The sequence below is a fragment of the Notamacropus eugenii genome, chromosome 1 (genome assembly GCF_028372415.1).
Source record: "Notamacropus eugenii isolate mMacEug1 chromosome 1, mMacEug1.pri_v2, whole genome shotgun sequence".
Classification (NCBI taxonomy): Eukaryota; Metazoa; Chordata; class Mammalia; order Diprotodontia; family Macropodidae; genus Notamacropus; species Notamacropus eugenii.
The window spans coordinates 151,349,645-151,371,658 of record NC_092872.1 but is presented as its reverse complement, the minus strand read 5'-3'; the positions used below and the strand labels follow the sequence as shown (position 1 = coordinate 151,371,658).

The window sequence follows — 22,014 nt, the reverse complement described above, 5'->3', positions numbered from 1 at the left end:
GAACTGTGTGACTGTGCCTACTGGGTCACGTCTCAATGCCTCTGGAGACCATTACTTAGACATCTTATTAGAGCTAGTACTTTTCACAAGATGATCTCCTCAATAATGCAAAAAGCAAATATACATGCTGTATACAAGTCCTTGGGACATCCATACAAATAGCTTTTCAATAGACTCACCTGCTCACTGCCTTTACCTGACTCCCTCCAGGCCAGACAACAGGACTGAAGATATTCAGGTATGCAGAAAGAAGGCACATAGGCAAGCTAAATTGGCTCTATTTCTTTCTTCCAAGAGTGAAATTAGCGGATAGTGAAGGTACCCACAAGGAACATAGGTAGGTACAAACATCATAGCAATAGCAATACATATCCAAGGTTATAAGGCAGCATTCCAAAAACATAGTAGAAAACAACCATAGAAATATCCACCAAGATGACAAATTCAATAAAACCTCCATTAACCAGACCTTTCAATAAAGAAGACTTTCCCAGCATACCCTAAAGAAAACCAGACAAAGCACAAGAATATATCTTAATACTGGTGATATGTGTTTAAAAAACCAAGAGCAATAACCAATTTCCAAACTTTGGTCTGGAATTCATACATACTTAGACCAATCTCTTCTATCTCCTATACTAGGAAAACTCCTTCCATTTGGGTGCCTTTGTGTATCTTACAGCAGTGATTACCATTCCCAGTACTTTGGTTCTCAGAAAAGTGGACAAGCACATTTAAGAAAGATCTTTGATAAAATTTAAACAAACAAAAACAGCTTTCCTACTTAAAACCTTCAGTGAACCAGAAAATTAAGGTGTCCAGAATCAGACCTAGTAAAAAGCATTTGAAAAGTTCTCTTCATCCTGACTCCAAGATTTATTTGTTATAATGTCCTGGGCAAGTCATTTAATAGCCATGAGCCTCAATTTTCTCATCTGTAAAATGGGGGGAAATTATACCTCCACTAAACAAGGCTATTGTGAAAAAAGTGCTTTGTAAACCTCAAAACAACATGACAATGGGAGTCACATTATTATTCTTACCACCCTTGACAAAATCTGAGAGCTGGACCCCTTTGTGTTTCCATCTACTTTTAAGGCTTTGAGATTTCATTCTTAACACATTGGATTTGCCTTATCACAAAATAAGTGTCTATTAATGCCTTGGAAAACATTATTTTCTGAAATTACAAATATGTGCATTCATTTTTTTTAAAGTATTATTCTAAGTATCCTTTGTTTCACCTCTCCCCAAACTCTGACAGCCCCTCTCCCATACCTCCATGAATTACATCCTAGGAGATATAGACAGGCCTAACTTGTCTACCCAGAATATTCTATTCCCCAGACATTCTGGTTCGTTGGCATTTTATTATAGTAGAACAAAGTATTCAAGGTGAAAACCTTGATTATGTTAGAGTTGGCCAAAATCATCAAGCTCTGCCATTGGCTGAAGGCCAAAGAGATCATGAGTCCTTTCATATTTGCAAAAATGGGAATCTATGGGGAGCAAGAGCTTTTCTTGGTGATAGGACAAAATTAAATTTTTTAAAAAGCAGCTTCTATTCTAGAAGATTTCCATCCCAACTCTCATTCCCCTCAGAGGGATGACCCTTTAAGCACTCTTCAATTTCTAAAACTCAAAGAACCATCTTCAATTAGAACACATTATGCTAGTACTTGAAAAGCAGCCCTGGCTGTGAGCTTGTGTATGCACACAGAGAATATAACAATTGCCTGGCCTAGAATTTCCTTCAGAGAACAGGGGGATGAAGCTCAGTGCTAAATCTTCCATAAAAAGCATTCTGTTTGCAGAACATAAAGCAATTAGGCATTGTATGGGCAAAGTGCAAACCTGCATGGGCCACACCAAATGGCCCAATGCAGTTTCTGAAACTCACCCCACTCTTTTGACTCAGCTTAAGGACATATTATTCTTGTTGCTTTGATTTTATTTTTGTTATTTTGTCCATTAAATCATGGTCCACTGTCTCTCAAGAATATTCTCCTTCTCAATGAAGCAGCACACAATGGCTTTGAACAACTAATAAGCTTCTCTTCCAGAGTCATTATTTCCCCTCCACAAAAGGAAAGGTGAGACATGGCATGTTTCTGTGATCTCTGAAGTCTTCCAACCTCATGAAGTTCCATGTTTGTCTTTTGTACTGATCTCACTCAGTCTGCTCTGCTGATTTGAGGTTTAAGCGGTAGCAATTGTGTTTTGTTTTTAGCCACTCAAAACTCCTTCATTTCAGGCGTTGGCAAACATAAACGTTAAAAGAGTCACCCACCTGTTTGCCAGATATCCTTTGACATTAGCAGGGTAGGACACATAGAGGGGTTGATTGTGAGACATCAATGTAAATACAGGGGGGACTTCAATCAAACTGATTTCTCATTTGTATGTGGAGAAACCTGTCATTCTTTCTATATTGACTTCTCTTCTCCTATAATTTAGAGATGGTCTAGGACAACTGGGGTGGCAAATAAAAGCACGGCTGGGTGTGTTAGAAAGTTTTTTCTCCCCTCTCTTCAGCTGAAAATTCCATTGCTTGGCACCTGTAGAGGTACTCATTCTGCAAAGTACACTCTCCAAAGACTGGATGACTACTTTTCAAGTAGGTTTTTAGAGATGATTCTTTGCATGGACTGACTGACTAGCCTTTGAGGTTCCTTCAGACTTAAATTCTGTGATTCTGTTGAAGCAGAACTAGGCCAGAGGTTTAGCAGACAAGATAAATGAAGCACAAAGGAAAGTGTAGCAGGCACTACTTGATAGTTTTGTTCTTAGAGGTTAAGGTGACTATGTTTCTAATGCTTTTCATGATTTCAAAACAATGGGGTAGAGTGGTGTTTTATGCAAAAGGGGGAAAAGTGCCTTGCTCGGGGCCTCTAGAAAGCAAGGAAATCTGTTAAACAAAAAAGATTTCCTGTAAAATCTAAACAACCAAAAAAATTAAAAATAAAAATAAAACCATAAATAGTAAAAACCAAAATAGATTATTAAGGACAACAGAAAACAATATAACACTATCATGATAAAATCAGAAAGCCAGGGCAAACAGTGAGATACAACTTTTAGTAGAAAATGGAAGATAGTTTTTCAAACAGACCAGGCCACAGTGGACTTCAGAGACAAATCTTAAAGGCATAGGGCTTCTTAGGCACAGAAAAGATGGAAAAGGTTACTTGTTTTCAAATTTATGAAAAGTATTATAACAAAAGGGGCCATGATAAATTTTCCTTCTCTTTTCCCATGATGTACTTAAGTTATAGTATTAATGAATTACAAGGAATATTCAAAAGCATTGCCTTAAAGTAAAAATAAAAGATAACATCATGGGTTGTCAAAGACCATTATGGAACTCTCTTCCATAAAACAGAAAATCATCAGCTTGGCTGAGAGGGAGGGACCTCTATTCAACAATCCTCTGAACTCTCCTGTGGCTACTTTCTCTGTATCACTTGGTTCATGGCAGACACCCCTTATTTTCTAAATGATCATTCCCCCAAAAATACTCTTAGCGACTTCTTCAGCCCTGAAATTGAACGCTCAGTGATGAGCAGAACATTCATTGCAGATGAAGCATGAAAATAAATGCTGAAAAAGTTTCAGGTTTCTTCTCCGTGATTCTATAAAATTCCTCTCTGCAGGGAACTCTTCTATAATGGACACTTCCTGGCAGAATCTCAAACACTACAGGGCAAGACACTTTTCAATATTCTCCACTGTATAACTTAGAAGGGTATGATAAGGGGGGAAGAGTCAGAGAAAAATGTCTGCTCTCATAGCTAAGTTACAATGAATTCAACTCCCCTCCCCACTTTTTAGGAAGACAATGGGGTTCTTTAATCATACACATAGATACACACACACACACACATGCACGTATATGCACACCAGTGGCCTTCCTTATATACAGCCCTGCTTGACTTGTAGCAATAGAACACAGAGGGAGAGAAACCTGTTTTACAGAATTGGAAATGATTATAAAGCAATGTATCTGGCACCCCCCAGCTGCTGTAGCAGTCAAACAATATCAAAAGCCAGGAATTATGTCAAAACACTTTACCCTCTCAGAAATATGATCAGTCAGAAACATATAAGCACAATGGTGAACATAAGGCTCTTTGGAAGAAATTTACCCCCTACTCTGAGAAAATGGAGAGAGGAAGGTTGCTCAAGGAAGCTTTTATTTACAGCACCCCTGAAAAGAGAATCAATTTCCCCATCAGCATTTTCATTCCATTAAAGAGAACAAAGATTCTTCTTTTGCTCTGGAGTGAAAAAAGTCCACTGGGAGTAAGCACTCATAACGGAGCATCAGAGCCAAGCCAAGCATACCATCCCCTTGCAGCCATAATCATTAACCCCCAGCTCATCTATCCTCAGTCAGTTAGATTCAGAGATACTACATTAAGATTCCAGTCATTTGCTTACCTTATGCCAGAACAAAAAATAATTTCATACTTAAAATTGCACTGGCATTCTCAAAAGCCAAAGAGCACGAACTAACTAAATAAATGAAAGAATTGATGTGCTCCTGATGTTTGCAGTGGGCAGATAATGAAACAAAACCTGAGTCTGTCAGTAGTAAAGGGCAGGATGCTGGATACTGGGCATGGCAGTGCAATGTACTTCCTCCCTATAGGAGGATGGTGAGGTGAGTGACTACCTTGAATTCTGGAGGACCATCAGGCTGCCTAAGGAAGGGTGAATTGGTCCAGTTCAGAAAAATGGAGTATATAAAATATATGCATATACATATGTGTATGTCTAAACATATATGTATGTATATGGATATATGTGTGTGTATACACACATACAAATATATATAGTTAAAAGCAGGTTAACCTATCACATCAGGTATAAAAGACATTTTTCTCCATTCTACTCAGAAGAGGACAAAAACACACGTTTGTAAGGGATAAAGTAAATAGAGATAACTTCTCTAAAAAGTGTTAATTTGTGATCATTAATATGTACTCAGACTCTTAACTCCAACTGGGACAGTAAGTCCTCATGTAAAAGCCAAATTCTGACTCTGTGAAACGAAGTTGTCAACGCAAGTGTTTGGATAATTGTGTCAAGAGATCTGTGATGTGAAGAGGGATGATGAGACACTGGAAACAAATTCATGGTAATCCTTGGGGAGCTAGTAATGGGCTTCTCTAACTAGATCTTTGCTTTTAATGTTGGGAAAATTCCAACCCATCTCTTTCCTAAGACATAAGGGATCTCTCTATGAAAAGTGCCTATGCTCTGGAAAGGAAAGGAAAGGAAGGGAAGGGAAGGGAAGGGAAGAGGAGGGAAGGGGAGGGGAGGGGAGGGGAGGGAAGGGAAGGGAAGGGAAGGGAAGGGAAGGGAAGGGAAGGGAAGGGAAGGGAAGGGAAGGGAAGGGAAGGGAAGGGAAGGGAAGGGAAGGGATGGGAAGGAGAAAGGAAAGGAAAGTTCAACATTAAGAGATTTTTAGTGTTAATCAATGGCTAGGTCAGTGGTGGGGAAACCTGTGGCCTCAAGGACACATGTGGACCTCTAGGTCCTCAAGTGTGGCCCTTTAACTGAATTTAAACTTCACAGAAAAAAAATCCCCTTAACAAAAGAATTTGTTCTGCAAAATATGGACTCTGTCAAAAGGCTGCATCCAGAGACCTAGAAGGCCACATGTGTCCTTGAGGCCGAAGGTTCCCCACCCCTGGGCTAGGTGATATAGGTAGGGAGTAGGTAAAAGCAAGGAATTCTAAAAGATTTGCTCTACAATGTACATGTGGAAGAGATGACTAATATCTTTCTCAATTATGAAAAATCAATGGAATAACTAGAATTACTAGGCTCACCACCCCAATCTCCCAATACTAAACTAGATCAGAGAAAATGGTTACATTGTTTCATACAATGCCAAAACCCATCAGTTCCACTAAAAAGGGAAGGGAAGGAAGAGAAAAGGAAGGCAACACAATCAAATTTATCAGTATTCCTAATGTATGTCCAATGAGAAATTTGAACATATTTTTCCTTTCTCAATCAGTTGTGTTGGTATTGAGTAGACAACCAGAAAATCAGAGCATAAGCCCCAGGGGAAAGTAAACAGTAGAGGTTTAAAATGGAAAGGACAATGTACAATTATCTGTAGGATGGAAAAAGTAGAAATATCATTATAATGAGATTTCTTTGGTTACAGCCTCCATCCATGACTGCGAGTTTGAAAGACCCAATTCTGTTCCAGAACTCATAAGATATTTTTGAGAGCTGTTGTTTTCCTTTTCTCACTTCTTCAGGTCCACGAGGTTTCTAACTTTGCTCTCCTACCTATCAAGTTAATAGCAAACAAAATCAATACCTGGCTGATAGAGTAAATTTTTATTTTCTACGAAGATAACTCTCTAAAACTACCCCAAGAAGAAAAAAAAAATCAGTGTAAGGATGGACCAACTGACCTTTTGGGGAAACATTTTGGGTTTGTAGGTACTTGACATATCTATGTCCTGCAGTAACCTTTAGTATTCAAAATCTCAATCCCAGCTAATTCTGAAATATCTATTGAAAGCTTTTAACAAAATGCCCCTGGTCCTGATCCAGGCTTCTAAGACCACAGATTTAATCAGACTATATTTTCTGTCCCCCAAATCAGGATATATATAATCTGAATAAAGGGTACTCTTCTTATGAAACCTCAGTAAAGTAGATTATCTTTTCTGGGAGACACTCAGAAATTCCCAAATCTAATGCTGCCACTAGTACAATGTCAAATTGACAAGATCTGCGCAAGGTGGCATATTAGATAGAGGAATGGGCCTAGAGTGGAGAGGACCTGCATTCAAATTTGGTCTCAGACAATTACTAGCTGTGTGACTCTGGGCAAGTCATTTACCCTTTTTCCTCATCTGTAAAACAGGGATAATAAAACCTACCTCCCAGGGTTGTGAGGATCGAATGAGATAATAATGGTGAAGTACTTTAGCAGGGTGCTTGACTCATAGTGCTATGTAAATGATGATGCTGTTGGTGATGACGGTGATGATAGTGACCCTAGCTTTGTCTGTTGGTTCCCACCTCGGTAAAATGAAGTAGTTTTACTTCACAGTATCTCAGGTCCTTTCCAATAACTAAAATTCCTTTACTTGGTCAATATTGGCTTATAATGCAGAGACCATAGGACTTAGAGTTGGAAGGGACCTTGGAGATCTACCTAGTCCAATCTCTTCATTTTAGGGATGAAGAAACTAAAACTGGAAGAAGTTATATCATTTACTCGAGGGAATATAATATTGAATAGCACAGCAGCCTTGAACCTAGGCCTTCTGTCTGCAAATCTAATATTCTTTCCCTCTACCAGAATGAAACTAAACCAATTTAATGTTCTAATTAAGCAACAGTTCCAATATCTAGATTCTTCTTAAACACAAGGAAAAGTGGTGCAATAGAGACTCAGAAACATAGACTCTGAGGCCCTGCACTGACTGTCCCTGACACTAAGCTATAGGACCCTGGACAAATCCTCTTTTATCCTTAACTTCCTTCACTGCAAAACAGAGATAAAAATATTGACATTACCAGAGAGTTTCTGAGAAGAAATTCCTTTTTATAGACCTCAAAGTGCTATGTAAATGTGAGCTATTATTATTTTTATACTGACATCAATAAAACTAGATTTACTGGAATTATTCTTTCAAGAAGTCATGAAAGGCATTTGAGAGTCATGAAAGGTCAGCTAAAATAACTATGTGATTTCTAACTCAGCTCATGTTTCTTTCCAAAGTAACTTCATTTCTCAAATATTTAAGGTTTCTGGGCAGCAAACAACTATTATAAAGGAACATTTTCTTTATAATACTCCCCATCCTCAAATGAACTAACAACGTTTTCTAAAATTGGCATTTGCCCATGATCCTAAAGTACAGATTCATCTGTGTCACAGGTAAACATTTTTGCCCCAAACATCTAATGGAAAGGTTTTGAGGGTTGTTTTTTTTTTTTTGACAATTATAGTTTTCTATCTAGCAGAATTTCTGTGTAATTATATTTTAAATGTGTTAGGCACTGACCTGTGTGTCTGCATTTAAAACCTTAATCCTCTGAGTGGAGATGAAGAGATCCACTTCAGTCAAAGTTTGAGAATCTCCTTCAGAACTCTGAGAAAAGAAAATACTTGTTAAAAAGCAAATTTTAATTGCCTTCAATGACTTTACTTTAGCAAGACAACTGGGAGGGGAGGAGCGCTAAATATCTAAACTGCTCAAAGATAAATCTAGAAAGCACAAACTTACAAGAAAGTTTCAGGGAGATTGAGCTTTACCTGTGGCATTTGAAAGTGCAAAGGAGAAACAAATACTTACAGTTTTGAACATTGAAAGTACAGAAAAGCCTTTAGGAGAAATGCTTTCAAATATTCCTTTTGTACACCAGCATCCATGTAGACACCAAACTACAAGCAACCAATGAAGCTAAGCTCTGTGTGTGTGTGTGTGTGTGTGTGTGTATACACCTCTTGACTTAGCCTATATTAATTCAAGTCAAGAAACTTGCTCCAACAGTAAAAATCTACCCCATAGTTTGATTCCATAGACTGATGACTTTTCTGCCACTACCACAAGCTATACAGTAAGTAACAATACTCACAGACTTTGCTGGTCAATTTAATCTTGAAAAGTATCACTCATGAATAAAGGGGGTATATTTTCATTTTATTTTCTTTGGGGGGTGTGGGGGGGAAGGAGGCAAGTTAAGTGACTTGCCCAGGGTCACACAGCTGGTACGTGTCTGAGGCCAGATTTAAACTCAGGTCCTCCTAACTCTTGGACCAGCGCTGTATCCGCAGTACCACTTAGCTGTCTTGAAGGTTTATTTTCAAAGAAGGTTAATTAAAATATCAATGTTTTCTCTGGAGGTAGATATTCATAATCACATTTGCCATTCTGTTCCATTAGCCTATCTTTTCCCTGAAACTAGAAACTGAACTACTCTGAAATACTGACTTCTTTACTTGCTATGTGATCATAAACAGGTTATTTAACTTCTCTGCCTCCATTTCTTCATCTATGGAAGAAGTTGGCTAAACTAGAGATTTTTAAAGTTTCCTCCAGCTCTAAAGTTAGGGGATTATAATAAGCACATAATGGAGAGGCAGTATTCTGTAGCAGAATGAGAGCTAGCCGTGGATCAGAAGTCCCGAGTTCAAATCCCAACACTGACATGTGCTTCCTATGTGACCCGGGAAAAGTATAAGGGTGTGCTGGAACTAGCTCTTATCAGCTCTTAACAGTAAATTGTTAAATTTTTAATGAGAGTATTTACACCTTTAGAATTATCAAGCACTACAAATCAGGCCTTGATTTATTGTTCAGTTGATGGTCTAGATTTAAGAAAGGGATGGAGAAAATATTAGCAATGAAGATTAAACTTAAAAGTCTGTCACGTGTGCCTTTTTTTTCCCTAGTGACCCAGCTGCTAAACATTTATCAGAACATCCCTGGATGAGTCCCTTATCTTTTCTAATATTCAGTTTCCTCATCCAAAAATAGGAATAATGCTATTTCTACTACCTACCTTGTAGGGTTATTATAAGAAAAGTACTTTGTCAACCTTATACCTCAAACCATTGTAGAAATGACTAACTATTAATGTCGTGTGGTTCTTCTTCCTTTCCATATAACTGGGAAATATTGTTTTTAAATTAATAATGATACTAATCCATCCCATAATAACTAGGAAATATTACACAAATTAATAATAATACATAGCATAAATGTTGAAAAGTCAGGTGGCTTTTAAAAATTTTTTTTTAAACCACAGCATGCTTATTATTGGCCCAACTGACATGGTATATATACCAAGTTACATTTAAGCTGACCTTTTTCAGTACCTGAATGTACTACTCTAAGCATGCTTAAGACCAGGAAGGTGTTTTAATTGGTTTTAAATCAGTAGGAATTCCAATTACTTCAAAACAGTGGAAACAGAAAAGTGTGTTTAACTAGTATGCCTATTGAGTTAAGTAATTCTCTGTGGTCACTCAAATGCCAATGGGTGCTGTGCTTCCTAATTTGCAATGTCATATAGATTGGACTTGATCCTTCCTAGTATGTGATTAAAACACATTTTCCCTGCTGGCCATACCCGAAGAACTCTGAAAAACCTGGAGATCACATATTATGATGATGTAAGTGTATTTTCATGCTGTCCTTAAAGAGAAAAAACACAGTGTGCTATCTGTCCCTCAACTACAGGGCTCTATAACTTTTACCTCATTATTATAGCTACCGATTCAAACAAATCCTGCTAAGGTACATTTTCTGTGGCATTGGGAAGAAGCCACTTTATGTCTCTGCTTACAAATAAGACCAAAACCACAAACCACGAGCTTTGATATAGTCTATTCAAATGTGTTTCCAGAAGTTATAGGCTTGGATGATAAATGACTTGGATCAATCGTAATTCTTGCTGAGACAGGTTGAGTCAGAAGCAAGATGTGACAATTAATTGCTGGGCAAATGCAGCTTCAGTGTTTAATGGGTACTTTTCAGTGCTATGTGAAAATCGTAGACATTATAAATAAGGTATTTTATACAACCGAAAAAGAAAACCAACTGCGTTCTCTTGCTACTGGAAGAATTGGGACCAAGAGACAAGCCCATGAAAAGACTGATAGCCTTTCTTCCTAAGATCAAATAATTAAACATACTTAATTAAACATTATACTAAGAGAGTTCAAGCTTAGCACAGAAGAAAGCTAGCAAGGATTTTTGATGTCATGCTGCTCTGAAGCTGTAAAACTTTCTCTACGTAAGCATTGTATTTTGATTGGGCATATAAATTGATAGTAATTAATATTTATTTTTACCTGTATTATATCATGTTTTTTAAAAAGCATAATTAAGAAAGTATGATACCATCAATGTCTTTAATCATGCCTATAGTAAATAATCCTATCCGTAGTAATACTGCAAATTCAGTACTAAGGCATCTGTTTCCATCTGGTAACAACTTCTGCTAACTACATGTCAAGTACCAGAGTATTCCAAATATCGGTCACCTTCTCAATATGGGGGCAAACTACTAAAATCTAATTTTTTGAAAAGGAAAACATATATATTATATATATGTACATATATTGTAAACATACATTAATATGTATTTATTATAGTTAAGGGACTATTTAGCATATGAATATATACTTGAAAGTAATTATTCTATTTTCTACATAAAATATATTTCCTATAAAAACTGAATTACCAAAAAGGAGGTATAAAGGGCTGCTCATATGGTCTGGAAATGTCCCTCTTAGAGCCAGAGAGGGGAGCACCTGGGGACTTATTAAGCAGGTACTAATGAAAAGTTCTCTGACCTACATTTGAGCAAAGGGAAAAAAAGTAGGGGGAGGCTAGTTTGAGCTGACTGAAAATGACACGAGTTCTACTTCTTACCTTATGAAGCAAGAGCAAGGTGGGTAAAAGCCAGAATTGAGGAAAGTGTGGTACACATTTAGGCCAATAGAGTACTTAGGAAGGAATAAATAGCTTTACGAATGCCAGCCTGGAAAACCTAAACCCATAATGCTATAGTTTTGAAATCCCAAAAGGGATATCTGCTTAATAGGAATGAGAACAGAGGCTAGCCAGTTTGCTCCTCACTGAGCAGAATACAGAAAATAAACAGCTCGAGACATGCTGCTGATCAAAAACCTGAGAGAAAAATGGAAAGTCAGAAGCCAAAGTGTATAGGTCATAGAAAACCGAGAAATGATGTTGTCTGCCCAGGTTTAAAGGAAACAGTATCAGCTTCAGGCATATATATTCTTGGTATCAAAACAATAAGATTTATGATTTTTTTTTAGCTTTTTTTTTTTCAACTTCACAGCTTTCCCTCCTAAAATACATTTATGATTTAGTATGGAAACCTAGAGTTACCTGAGGTTATGATTTCTCCAGGGTCACACAGTTTTTAAGGGTCAGAGTTGGGGAAAAGATGTTTTGATGCAGAAATGGCCAAATTAGTCATCTAGGCCCATATCTTTATGTTACATATGAGGAAACTGAGATTCAGAGAGCTTATGGCTCAACCAAGATCTCATAGCTAGTAAGTGGCAGCATCAGAATTCAAACTCCTCTTCTGTGACTCCAAATCCACTATTCCACTAAAGCAGTTTTCAAAATGTGGTCTGGGGACCCAAGACCCTTCCATGATATCTGTGAAATCAAAACTATTTTCATAAGACATTTTAATTTCAAATACAATAAATTTCAACAGACATAACCTGTATTAACAAAAGCTTGATAATTTTTGAGAGGATAGTGAAGTTGGGGCAGCTAGGTGGCACAGTGGATAGAGCACCAGCCCTGAAGTCAGGAAGACCTTAGTTCAAATTCAGGCTCAGACACTTACTGGCTGTGTGACCCTGGGCAAGTCACTTAACCCTGATTGCCTACACACACACACACACACACACACACACACACACACACACACACACACACACACACGGTTCAGAGACCAAAAAATGTGAAAAATATTTGCACTACATCATGCTTGTCTGTCCAGATTTAATTTGAACCCAGAGTTCCCCTATTCAACCCTAGCACTCTATCCATTGTACCATGTTGCTTCTATCGGTGTCCACGCAAAATAAAAAAGAAATTTGTCAAATGAGCATTTCAATACCAATCAGAGATGTTTAGTTGTTAGTATTCTGAAACAGATATTAAAATGATGATTGTAAATCTCCTAAACTCAGTAAATGACTGAGTTTGCAAACATATTACTAAATATTATTATCTATTTTGAAATGACAGCTAGCCTGACCCCACTCCAAAACCTTTTTTAATTAGGTGAAAAATGTATGTGCACATTACAAATTGTAGTACTCATGGTACTGATTTGGTAAATTAAAATTAATGAGTCTTTAAATATCAGAATAATTTAATTAATGTCATAGTAAGGCCTATGCTATAGGAAGATATATCACTCTGTCAGCATAAAATGCTTCACCTCCAAGTATGACCACTATTAAATGCAAAATTAGTCATTTCTCCAGACAAATTAAGTATTGGAACATTTGAAAAAAACTAAACAGAAAAGAAAGGAAGCAATGATCAGTAAATAGGTAATAGGAAAAAGAAATGAAGCCATTTTTGTAGCTCCATTTGATAACATGGAATTAAGCAATCAAGGAGGAAGGGAAAGAAGACTCAGCATTACCTCTTTATGAGGATTTCTAATGCAAAAGCACAGCTCCACAAAAAACAAGCCACACAAACATAAACAAGCACTGGTATTCTAGAGAAACATTTTTTTTTTTTACACACCACTTTTTTCTTGATTTTAGCAGCCTTCTGCATCCTCTGAGTAGCGCGTAAGAGAAAAAGAAAAACAGATGGGCACAAAAAAGACACAGCACATAGTATAAGTCTTTTGGCCATTGAGCTAAATACTTAGAACCTATATAAAATGGAAAAAAAATCTACCCAGGTAAACAGCCTTTTGGATTAAGCATAGATATATAAATGATAAATTAATCACTAAAGACCCTTAACAAGTGTGTTTCTTAGCAGTTTGAAACAGCTGGGACGCTCTAGTATGTTTATATATGGAATGATAAGGACTAAGGGAAATATTTTAATGACAGATTGTGCCAACTACGAAATCAAAGCTTATTGCCTCAGGCAGGAATTAATTCTTCAAGTTTGAAACTGTTCAAGTAAGGCTGTGGAGTCAGGCCTTCATTTAATGGACAAGTCTGCTGTTAGGAGGTCAATTTCAGGATCCTTCTATACGCCCTAGAAGAGTGTTGGCTTGTTCCTGTTCTACCAGCTGTTTGATAGTATCCTTACTCTAATGAATACCAAGAGGAAAATCTGGGTGGGGGGAGGGAAGCCCATACTCTTTCAGTACAGAATCAGGCTTTATTTTTTTATACTTCCTTGGGCACCATTTAAAAAAAAGTAGCCAAAACTTTTTTTCCCAGGTGGTAAAGCAATACTTAGGAAAGCTTTCCTGCACCATAGGAGCATTGAGGTCAAACAGTAGACAAAAATTTAACAAAGAAACATGCGCTATTCCATTCACAGATCCCAATGAACTTGGAGACACCCAAGGTCATTAATAGAATTGGAAAATGTGACCCAGACCCTATAATAGGTACCTTCACGTTCAACGTACTTCTACTACAGGGTAAGTTCCTTGAGGATAAACGTCAGATTCATATCTCCCAATGACCAACACTTGCACAAACAACCTTGCACAAAATGGTGCAGGAGAAAAAAAACCACATTGCATTGGGAATCAGGATACTTGGGTTCAGGTTTCAGCTCTGATACGAGCTAATTACTCAGTTTCAGGCAAAATCATTTCCCCTCTCCGGGTATCCATTTTCTCATCTGTAAAAACAAAAGTGGAGCTGGACTATAATCTCTAAGATCCCTTCCAAGCCCAATGGCCTACTCAGTGTGTGAATCTAAGAACCAGAAACATTTGAGAAACATTTGTTATTGATTTGAATTGTCAGAAATCACTAAGTATAATCAAGCCTAAGAAGAAGTGCGATGTTTTCACATCTTAGGTTAAAGTTGTACTACTTAGAACGGAGCATGGGGATCCAAGACAGTGGGTACTACATCTACTTGTACAGGTATATTCATGTGGCCACAATCTGCAGCCCAGGGCAGCAAAATCATGGATTTTCAGTCAGGACTAAGAGTCTCTTTCATGGCAAGAACTATCTAGCCATCACCAGGATTTCATTCCATTTTCTATGGCTCCAAAGGGAAGCTGCTATAGTATAGAATCGCTCTCAGAACTGGCAAGAGGAAAAATTGGGGGAAAAAACCCATACTCTTTTAGTTCAGAATCAGGCTATATTTTTATTTTTACACCTCTCACCTCCCCTCTCCCACTCAAAAAACATTTACTAAGAGTACCTAATGTGTATATAGAGCTCAAATAGCATGTTTGCTGTTAACTCACTAACAGCAATTCCTTAACAAAATAATTTCCTTGTTTTAGCACCACTGACTCAGAAAATACTCACCCATCTCTAACACTTATAAGCAGTGTTAAACCCTTGAACACTGAAAGGGCTTTACATATTGTAGCAGAAAGAAAACTGGACTTGGGGTTCAAAAGATATAAGGTTTAAGATTTGGCTATACCTTGCATGTGACTATGGCTTAGTTACTTAACCATTGTAAGGCTCAGTTTTCTGACAAATACATTATAATATTTATAATACAACAAAAAATAATAGTGATATAATAACACAATATAATTTATAAATTGAATTTATACTACAACACATAATAGAGGACCTTAGAGGTCATCCAGACCAGAGGTATCAGATAAACACATGGTCCTTGGGCCTCAAACTAGTTTAAAATGTAGTTGGAAAATATTTAACAAAATAAAAATACATCGAACATAGATAATATTACACTTTAAAATTAAGTCAATATACGGCCTAAAGGAATCCATATGTATGGTTTTATGATCTCCATTTTGGTTTGAGTTTGGTGCCACTAACACTTTCTCATTTTGTAACTAAAGAAACTAAGACTCAGAAGAGATAAATGATTTACTCAAGGTCACATATGTAATAAGTAGCAGAAATAATATTCAAACTGAGGTCATCTGACTCCAAATCCAGTTCTCTCTCCAACACAACACATGTTTTTATGGGGTTCATATGATCATGGAATTATAAATTAAGAATCAGAAGGGTCTCATTTTATAGCTGTGGAAACTAAGACCCAGAGGTAGTGAACCAGTTTGTCTAAGTACACAACTAGTTAGTAGCAGAATCAGGACCCAGGCTCTCTAATTCCAAATCTACAGGTCTTTGTGAAGAAGGCACTGCTCAAAACAAAACATAGCTCTGACTAATACATGGGAGTTTTAAGATAAGTGTAATGATTTCAATGAAATATGTGTCTTGTTTAACATTAAACAGTGATATTAGAAAGTCACATCACTGTTGCTATCTAGATTCTATCAGAAGCACAAATTTATTTGAATCTAAGTTTGGACTTGCCAGTTCTAAGTAGCTCCTATCTGAGTTATGAGTACATTCAACTGCTCTCATGAAATGATTTTCCCTCCCCATCTGTAAGTTCTTTAACTAGAACAAACAAGGAGAATAGCATTGTACTGGGACTTGAGGCCTTAAACAATAATAATTTTTGGCAGCTAGGATGCTTGTGAATAACTTCTTTTTTAAGAAAAAAATGTTTCCAGGCCCAACTTACTGAAATGAATTCATCTGGAAACTAATCTCCTGTATTCTATAGCCTGACGATTTTCCCTTTGTAGACTGGATTCTGCCTTTGAATCCTCACAGTGCTCCGCCAGTCTTAAGGCTCTTTGTTCTGACCTCGGCAATAATTTATGTCTCACTTGCTGGTGGCCTATGGGTTTCTGTGCACTTTCACACCAGGCCTTGGGAAGCAAAGCAGGTCTCTGATGTGGTAGAACTAGACTCACTTCACTGCACCCTGAAGTCAATTTGAAATTGCCTGATTTTAGACAGAATCCTTGAGAGCTCAGCTGCCAAGGGACCTAGCCCCTTTCACCAGCTCAGAGACTGAGGCTACCTTGACACGGCTGACTGCCTCTTGGGCCTGCATCATTCTGATATTTTTGGAAGGGTTCCGTTCAGAAAGCAGTTGTGTAGACCCCAGGTAATTGGCAGCAAAGATGATTCCATCGATGAGATCTTCAGGTTCACAGGGGCCTGGAACTAAACAATGGAGAGAATTAGTTTCTTCCCAGAAAGATGGAGCTGACTTCAATTAAGGGCACTCACACCCCACATCTAGGACTGGAGTGGGAGAGACAAGTATATCAAATGGAGTCAACATGCAGACCACTTGACAGGAGGAGAATGATTTAGCAGCCATGAGGTCAGGTTTAATGGAGCAAATCATTGCTATCCCCACCATTACCCAAACCATCTTTCCTAAACACCTTTCTTTACGTTGTGAAAATGACTGCAGAACCACCTGGCACGCAGTCGATGCACTGGCCATAAAGTACGTCAAGAGATGATAAAGAAAGCATGTTGTTTTCCAAAAGAGGGCACCATCTCTTAGTCTCAAACGACGACAGAAGGGAAATTTATAGAACACCAACAGCTGTAACTTGCATGGGAGAAGGCAGCTACGCACTGAAGCTTTGCCTGCTTCAGAAGTCAGAGTGTCTGTACACTATGGAGTACAGGAATCAAAGGCCTTACATTCAAATCCTGACTCAACTATCTGGTTCCTCAGTGACCTCACACAAGTTACTGTACTTGCTCCCTCTCTGCATCTCATTTGTGAGACGAGAAGATCAGACATGATTTCTTGTTTAACAAAGTTTTATTTTATTTTTCTCATGCCTTGATATCTTTCCTGTTAGGTGAGTTCTGACTAGTATGATGTAAAGTTATTGTTTTCTGGTCTTTTTATAAAACAAAATCATCTAAAATACATGTTCAGGTCCAATTATGTTGGAATGAATTGAAAATGTTAAAATATTTTTTCAAACACCTTTCACTTTGCAAAACATGAAACAGATTTTGCCTAGATCTGTTTCCCTCAAGTTCTCTTAAAATTGCATACTTCAAGAGATATTTTAGCTATGTGTTTCTTTTTATAGTAGATAGTATTTTATTTTTTCCAATGACACGTAAAAACAATTTTAACATTTATCTTTATATAAAATTTTGAGTTCCAAATTTTCTACCTCTCTTCCACCTTACTCTCCCCCTTCCCTAAGATAGTAAGCAATTTGATACAGGTTATATATGTGCCAATTATCAGATATGATTTCTAATGTTGATTCCAGCTCCAAATCCTGTGAAGAAGTGAAGGGAGTATTGGACAAGGAGGGAAGAAGATTTGGGTTTAAATTCTGCCTTGGACACATTCTACATATATGCCATAACCTGGGCAAGTCACTTACATTCTCTCAAAATTTCCTCTGCACTTCATTTTTACTAATTTAAAAATAAGGACATTTGCTAGCTACGTGACCCTAGATAAGTCACTTAACCTTTATTGTTTCCTCAACTAATAGGAGATTGGAACTGGAAGTCTCCACAGTCTCTTGCAGCTCTAAATATAGGATATGTTGTGAATGTGTCTATCCTAAGACCACAACATACCCCTAGAATGGCCATGGGGAATGAAAATGAGTACTAGTATAGTGGCTTCCAATGGAAAGGGTGTTGGGTATGGAATTAATTACTGTCCTTTGAATTCTGACTCTGGTACTAACTATTCATAGCACCTTTGGTTAAGTACTTTCATAGTTCTGCTTCTGTTTTCTCCCCTATGAAATGAAAGAGTATTACTAGATAATTCCTAAGGTCACTTTCAGTTCTAAATCTATGACTCTAGAATAATTCTAAGTATAGACAGTTATTCCTTCCACACTGTGGAGAGGGCTAAGGGCATGGCATCCCCTAATTCAGAAAATTCACATAAAATGTTTTGGCCCTCCCTTCATACCAGAGAAGAAATCTGAATTATTATGGTATTAAAAATTAAAATATGTTGCTATTATACAACAGTATACATATATTTTATACATTTCTGAGTTTCTAAACTTTTCCTATGTCATCTGTTGACCTTCATGTGTCATCTGCAGCTTCTGTAAAACTCCCCCCAAAATTCTCACTTAATTTCTTATGCCAACCCACAATATATTGAAACTGCCATGGGGAAAATTGGGATATGGAAGGGATAACAGTATAGTGTGCCCCTTCATAGGGAAGTGCAGAAGAAAAATGAAATCATTTCTACAAGCAAAAGTGTAGAACAGAAGAAACTCTTTAGCTAAATGTTCATCATGTAAATATCCTTTTTTCCAAATGCTCCCTTCAGTAGTGACATTGCCATGTAAAGCAATAAAGCAGTTATTAGCAATAAAGAGTTATTAGCAACTCTAGTAGATCATTTTTTCCACTAATTTAATGAATCGTTCTCAAATACATAGTTGGCTATTGAGTTCCTTTATTGGTTTTTGCTACTAACCCATGCTCCAATCCCAGCTGAGCCGTAGGCTCACCATTGATGAACTCAGCCATTTGTGCAGTTTATAAAAATTTGTTCTATGAAAAAAACCATCTCTATTTAGTACATTAACACGTGTGATAATAACTGGAAGCAATGCAAAAATGAATTGATGATTAAGCTGCAACTCCACAAACACTGGTTTTATCGAAATACTCTGTGGCCTGTGCAAGATTTCCAAATTCATTTATTTATTTTTTTTCAGTTTCACCACAAAAGCTCATATACATAGGCATGTAGCCAAGTCAATCAACTATCCATTAAAATAACCTCTTTTCCCAATCATCCTGCAAATCCAATTTCCTTAAGATTTGCCAAGGAAATCTGAAACATTTTCTAGGTTGGTATTAAATTAAAATCTAAAAATAATGGAGCTGCTTTGTCCATTTGGGGCTCTGTGCTCCTTGCATCTAAATGTGGGATATAAATATTTGGGAGGAAGAGATTAAAATGAGTCATTAACATCTATTTCACACCAATGCAACAGCTCATATGCACTAAAACCTAATGTAATAAACTGTTAAGAGTCTGGGGGGTATGATTTCAAAGTACTTCAGAAGAGCCTAAATGATCCTAGAGATCATAGAGAGCAGACTCCCCAAATTATGAACTGACAAACGGACTAGCAAACAGCCATTCCAGGCTTGTCCTCGCTGGAAATTTCCTGTTCTCTCTATTGCTACTGTTGACTTCATTCCACCCACTGCTTTTAATTCAGTCTTATTACCCCTCATCCTTCTTCTCTTAAAGTCCTGGTGCTTTCCCTGAAGAACCAATAGCCCCTGGAAGGCCCCACCCTAGTTCCTTTTAGAGTCTTTGAGAAAGAAGGAAATTTAGATTGCCTAGCCTGACCACACACCCATGCAGACATTCCCCCCCTACCATATCCCTGACAAGAAGCAGCATGATAAAGTAGGACATGTATTATTTGTCATGGAGTCAAAGGACCCAGGTTTGTGTCTCAACTCTGCCTCTTACTGCCTATCCAGGTGAACTTGGACACTTTTCACTTAACCCTTCTGGGTCTCAGATTCTGTAACAGTAAGCACCTCAACATACACAGGGGAGCCTGCTATCACAGGTTCTTAGATCTGCATTCATAAAAGGAAAGCAACTTTCAAGGGGTTAACAATCACTTTCATCAAGCACAAGTATCATTCCTTTAACCAAACACATATATCATTCAGTTATTTCAGGGAGTCAGCACCCCAAACTTCAAAGAAAATACAGAGAAATTAAAGACCCACAGACATGGCTTCCTCGGCCTGAATTCAACAAACAGTTGGACCGCAAATGCCTGACCATAGTCAGAGGGGACTCTGTGCTTCCCACAGAGAGGGAGGCATGACATCTGGGTTCTCAAAGCCAGGAGGCTCCTTATCAGCTTCCCAGAGCCCTCATCTGGCCAAGCAAATACTTCCAGTCAGTATGCCTAACCATAATTCAACAGACAGGTATAGCTGTCTGAGCAGTTACCAGAGAGGGAAGCATGACATTTGGGTTCTCAAAGCCAGGGGACTCCTTAGTGGCTTCTCACTCCTCATCTGGCACTCAAAATCTTATTACAAAAATTAAGCCCCTAAAGTAAAATCTCAACTCAGAGGATTTATACCATTTTTAGAGCCAGAGGGTATCACAACTCTTTGACCTAGTGCCTCAATAGAAAAAACAAAAGGTACTTCAGACCCTCCTATAAAACAATTTCCCCTAATCAAGCTTCCCACAATGGGAAGGCCCATCAATGAGTGGTAAAGATCTTTAATCACCTTAAAATAATTAACAATACAAATACATACATTGTTTCCAGTTAAACAAACTCTTGTTTCTGTACTTTGCTCCTTGATTGATTAAAGACTCTTGACTGATAAAGGCAAGATTCAATTAGAGGCACTTGATTATACTAAAACAAAAATAGCAAAAGATCCTATTTTGATTGCCATCACAGTTTCCTGATGTGTAAAAGGAGATGTTGGGTCAAATGACTTCTGAAGTCTCTTCCAGCTTGACATCTGTGATCTTAAATGGTTATTCAGCCTCAATTTAGATATCTCAATTGATGAGGGCAGCTACTGACCCGGAATCAGGAAGATCTGAGTTCAAATCTAGCCTCAAAGAATCAATTGATAAAAAGAAGCATCAAACACAAAAAACGGCCCTTTGAGATTAAATAAAATAATTGTGTGGTGGATCCAGTTAGCACAGTTGCAGGACTTTCACCAGTAGCATTCAGTAACTCAGGAATAGGAATGGAGAAGGGGTTGAATCAGAGTTGAGAAGTGGCATGAAACAGATGATAGAAGGACAAACGGGAAGGGAATTCAAAGATGGAAGACTGTATATAATCAAAAATAGTTACAGGGAAAAGACTGCAAAAGGAAGAAGTACAAGGACAGAACAGAGGTGATAGATTGGAACAGCAGGAGGAAAAGAGGAACGTGAAGTCTAGGTGAAAACCTAGCATAGACTTAAGAAGCACAGGAGGGAAATTGAAAATTATGATTAGAGTGGGGAATTTCAGAGTTCGTACAACATGGGGTGAGAGTATTGTATGAAGCATGACAAACCTTGAGATATAGCTTACAGGAACTGAGGAGTTGTATTAATTGGGAAGACAGGATGTTTGGAGGGACCTCAATGTGAATATTCAAGTCTTCAGGTATGAGTGCAGGGAGTATGAGAGAGAAGATTGTGAGGCAACTGAACCTCTAAAGAAGAGAGAATGCTTAGGAGGGAAATAGATAGAAGCATAAGGACCTGGGTACGAATATGTCAATGATTAGAGCAAATTTCAAAGAAGAAAAGGTTGCTGAATGAGAAAAGTGGAGAGCAAATGATATTACAACTCCTCCTGGGCTAAGATGTTGTGGGGCATAAGAGAAAGAACAATTAGTACTGGAAAGAGAGCCCAAAGATAGCCAGACTTACATGAATACAAAAATATGGAAAGGAAGAGATCTAAAATAAAATAGAGTTT

The 22,014-nt window shown here is 37.7% G+C and overlaps 1 protein-coding gene across 6 annotated transcripts in view; it reads right to left on the bottom strand.

Annotated features, from left to right (window-relative positions):
* Positions 1 to 22,014, bottom strand: part of APBA2 (amyloid beta precursor protein binding family A member 2) — a 364,180-nt gene that overhangs the window by 60,441 nt on the left and 281,725 nt on the right. For all 6 annotated transcript variants that reach the window (XM_072616707.1, XM_072616730.1, XM_072616699.1 and 3 more), the window contains 2 exons: positions 16,578 to 16,723; positions 8,046 to 8,132 (listed from right to left, as the gene is read on the bottom strand). In XM_072616707.1, the coding sequence (XP_072472808.1) occupies positions 8,046 to 8,132; positions 16,578 to 16,723 (233 nt within the window). The remainder of the gene's footprint in view (positions 1 to 8,045; positions 8,133 to 16,577; positions 16,724 to 22,014) is intronic.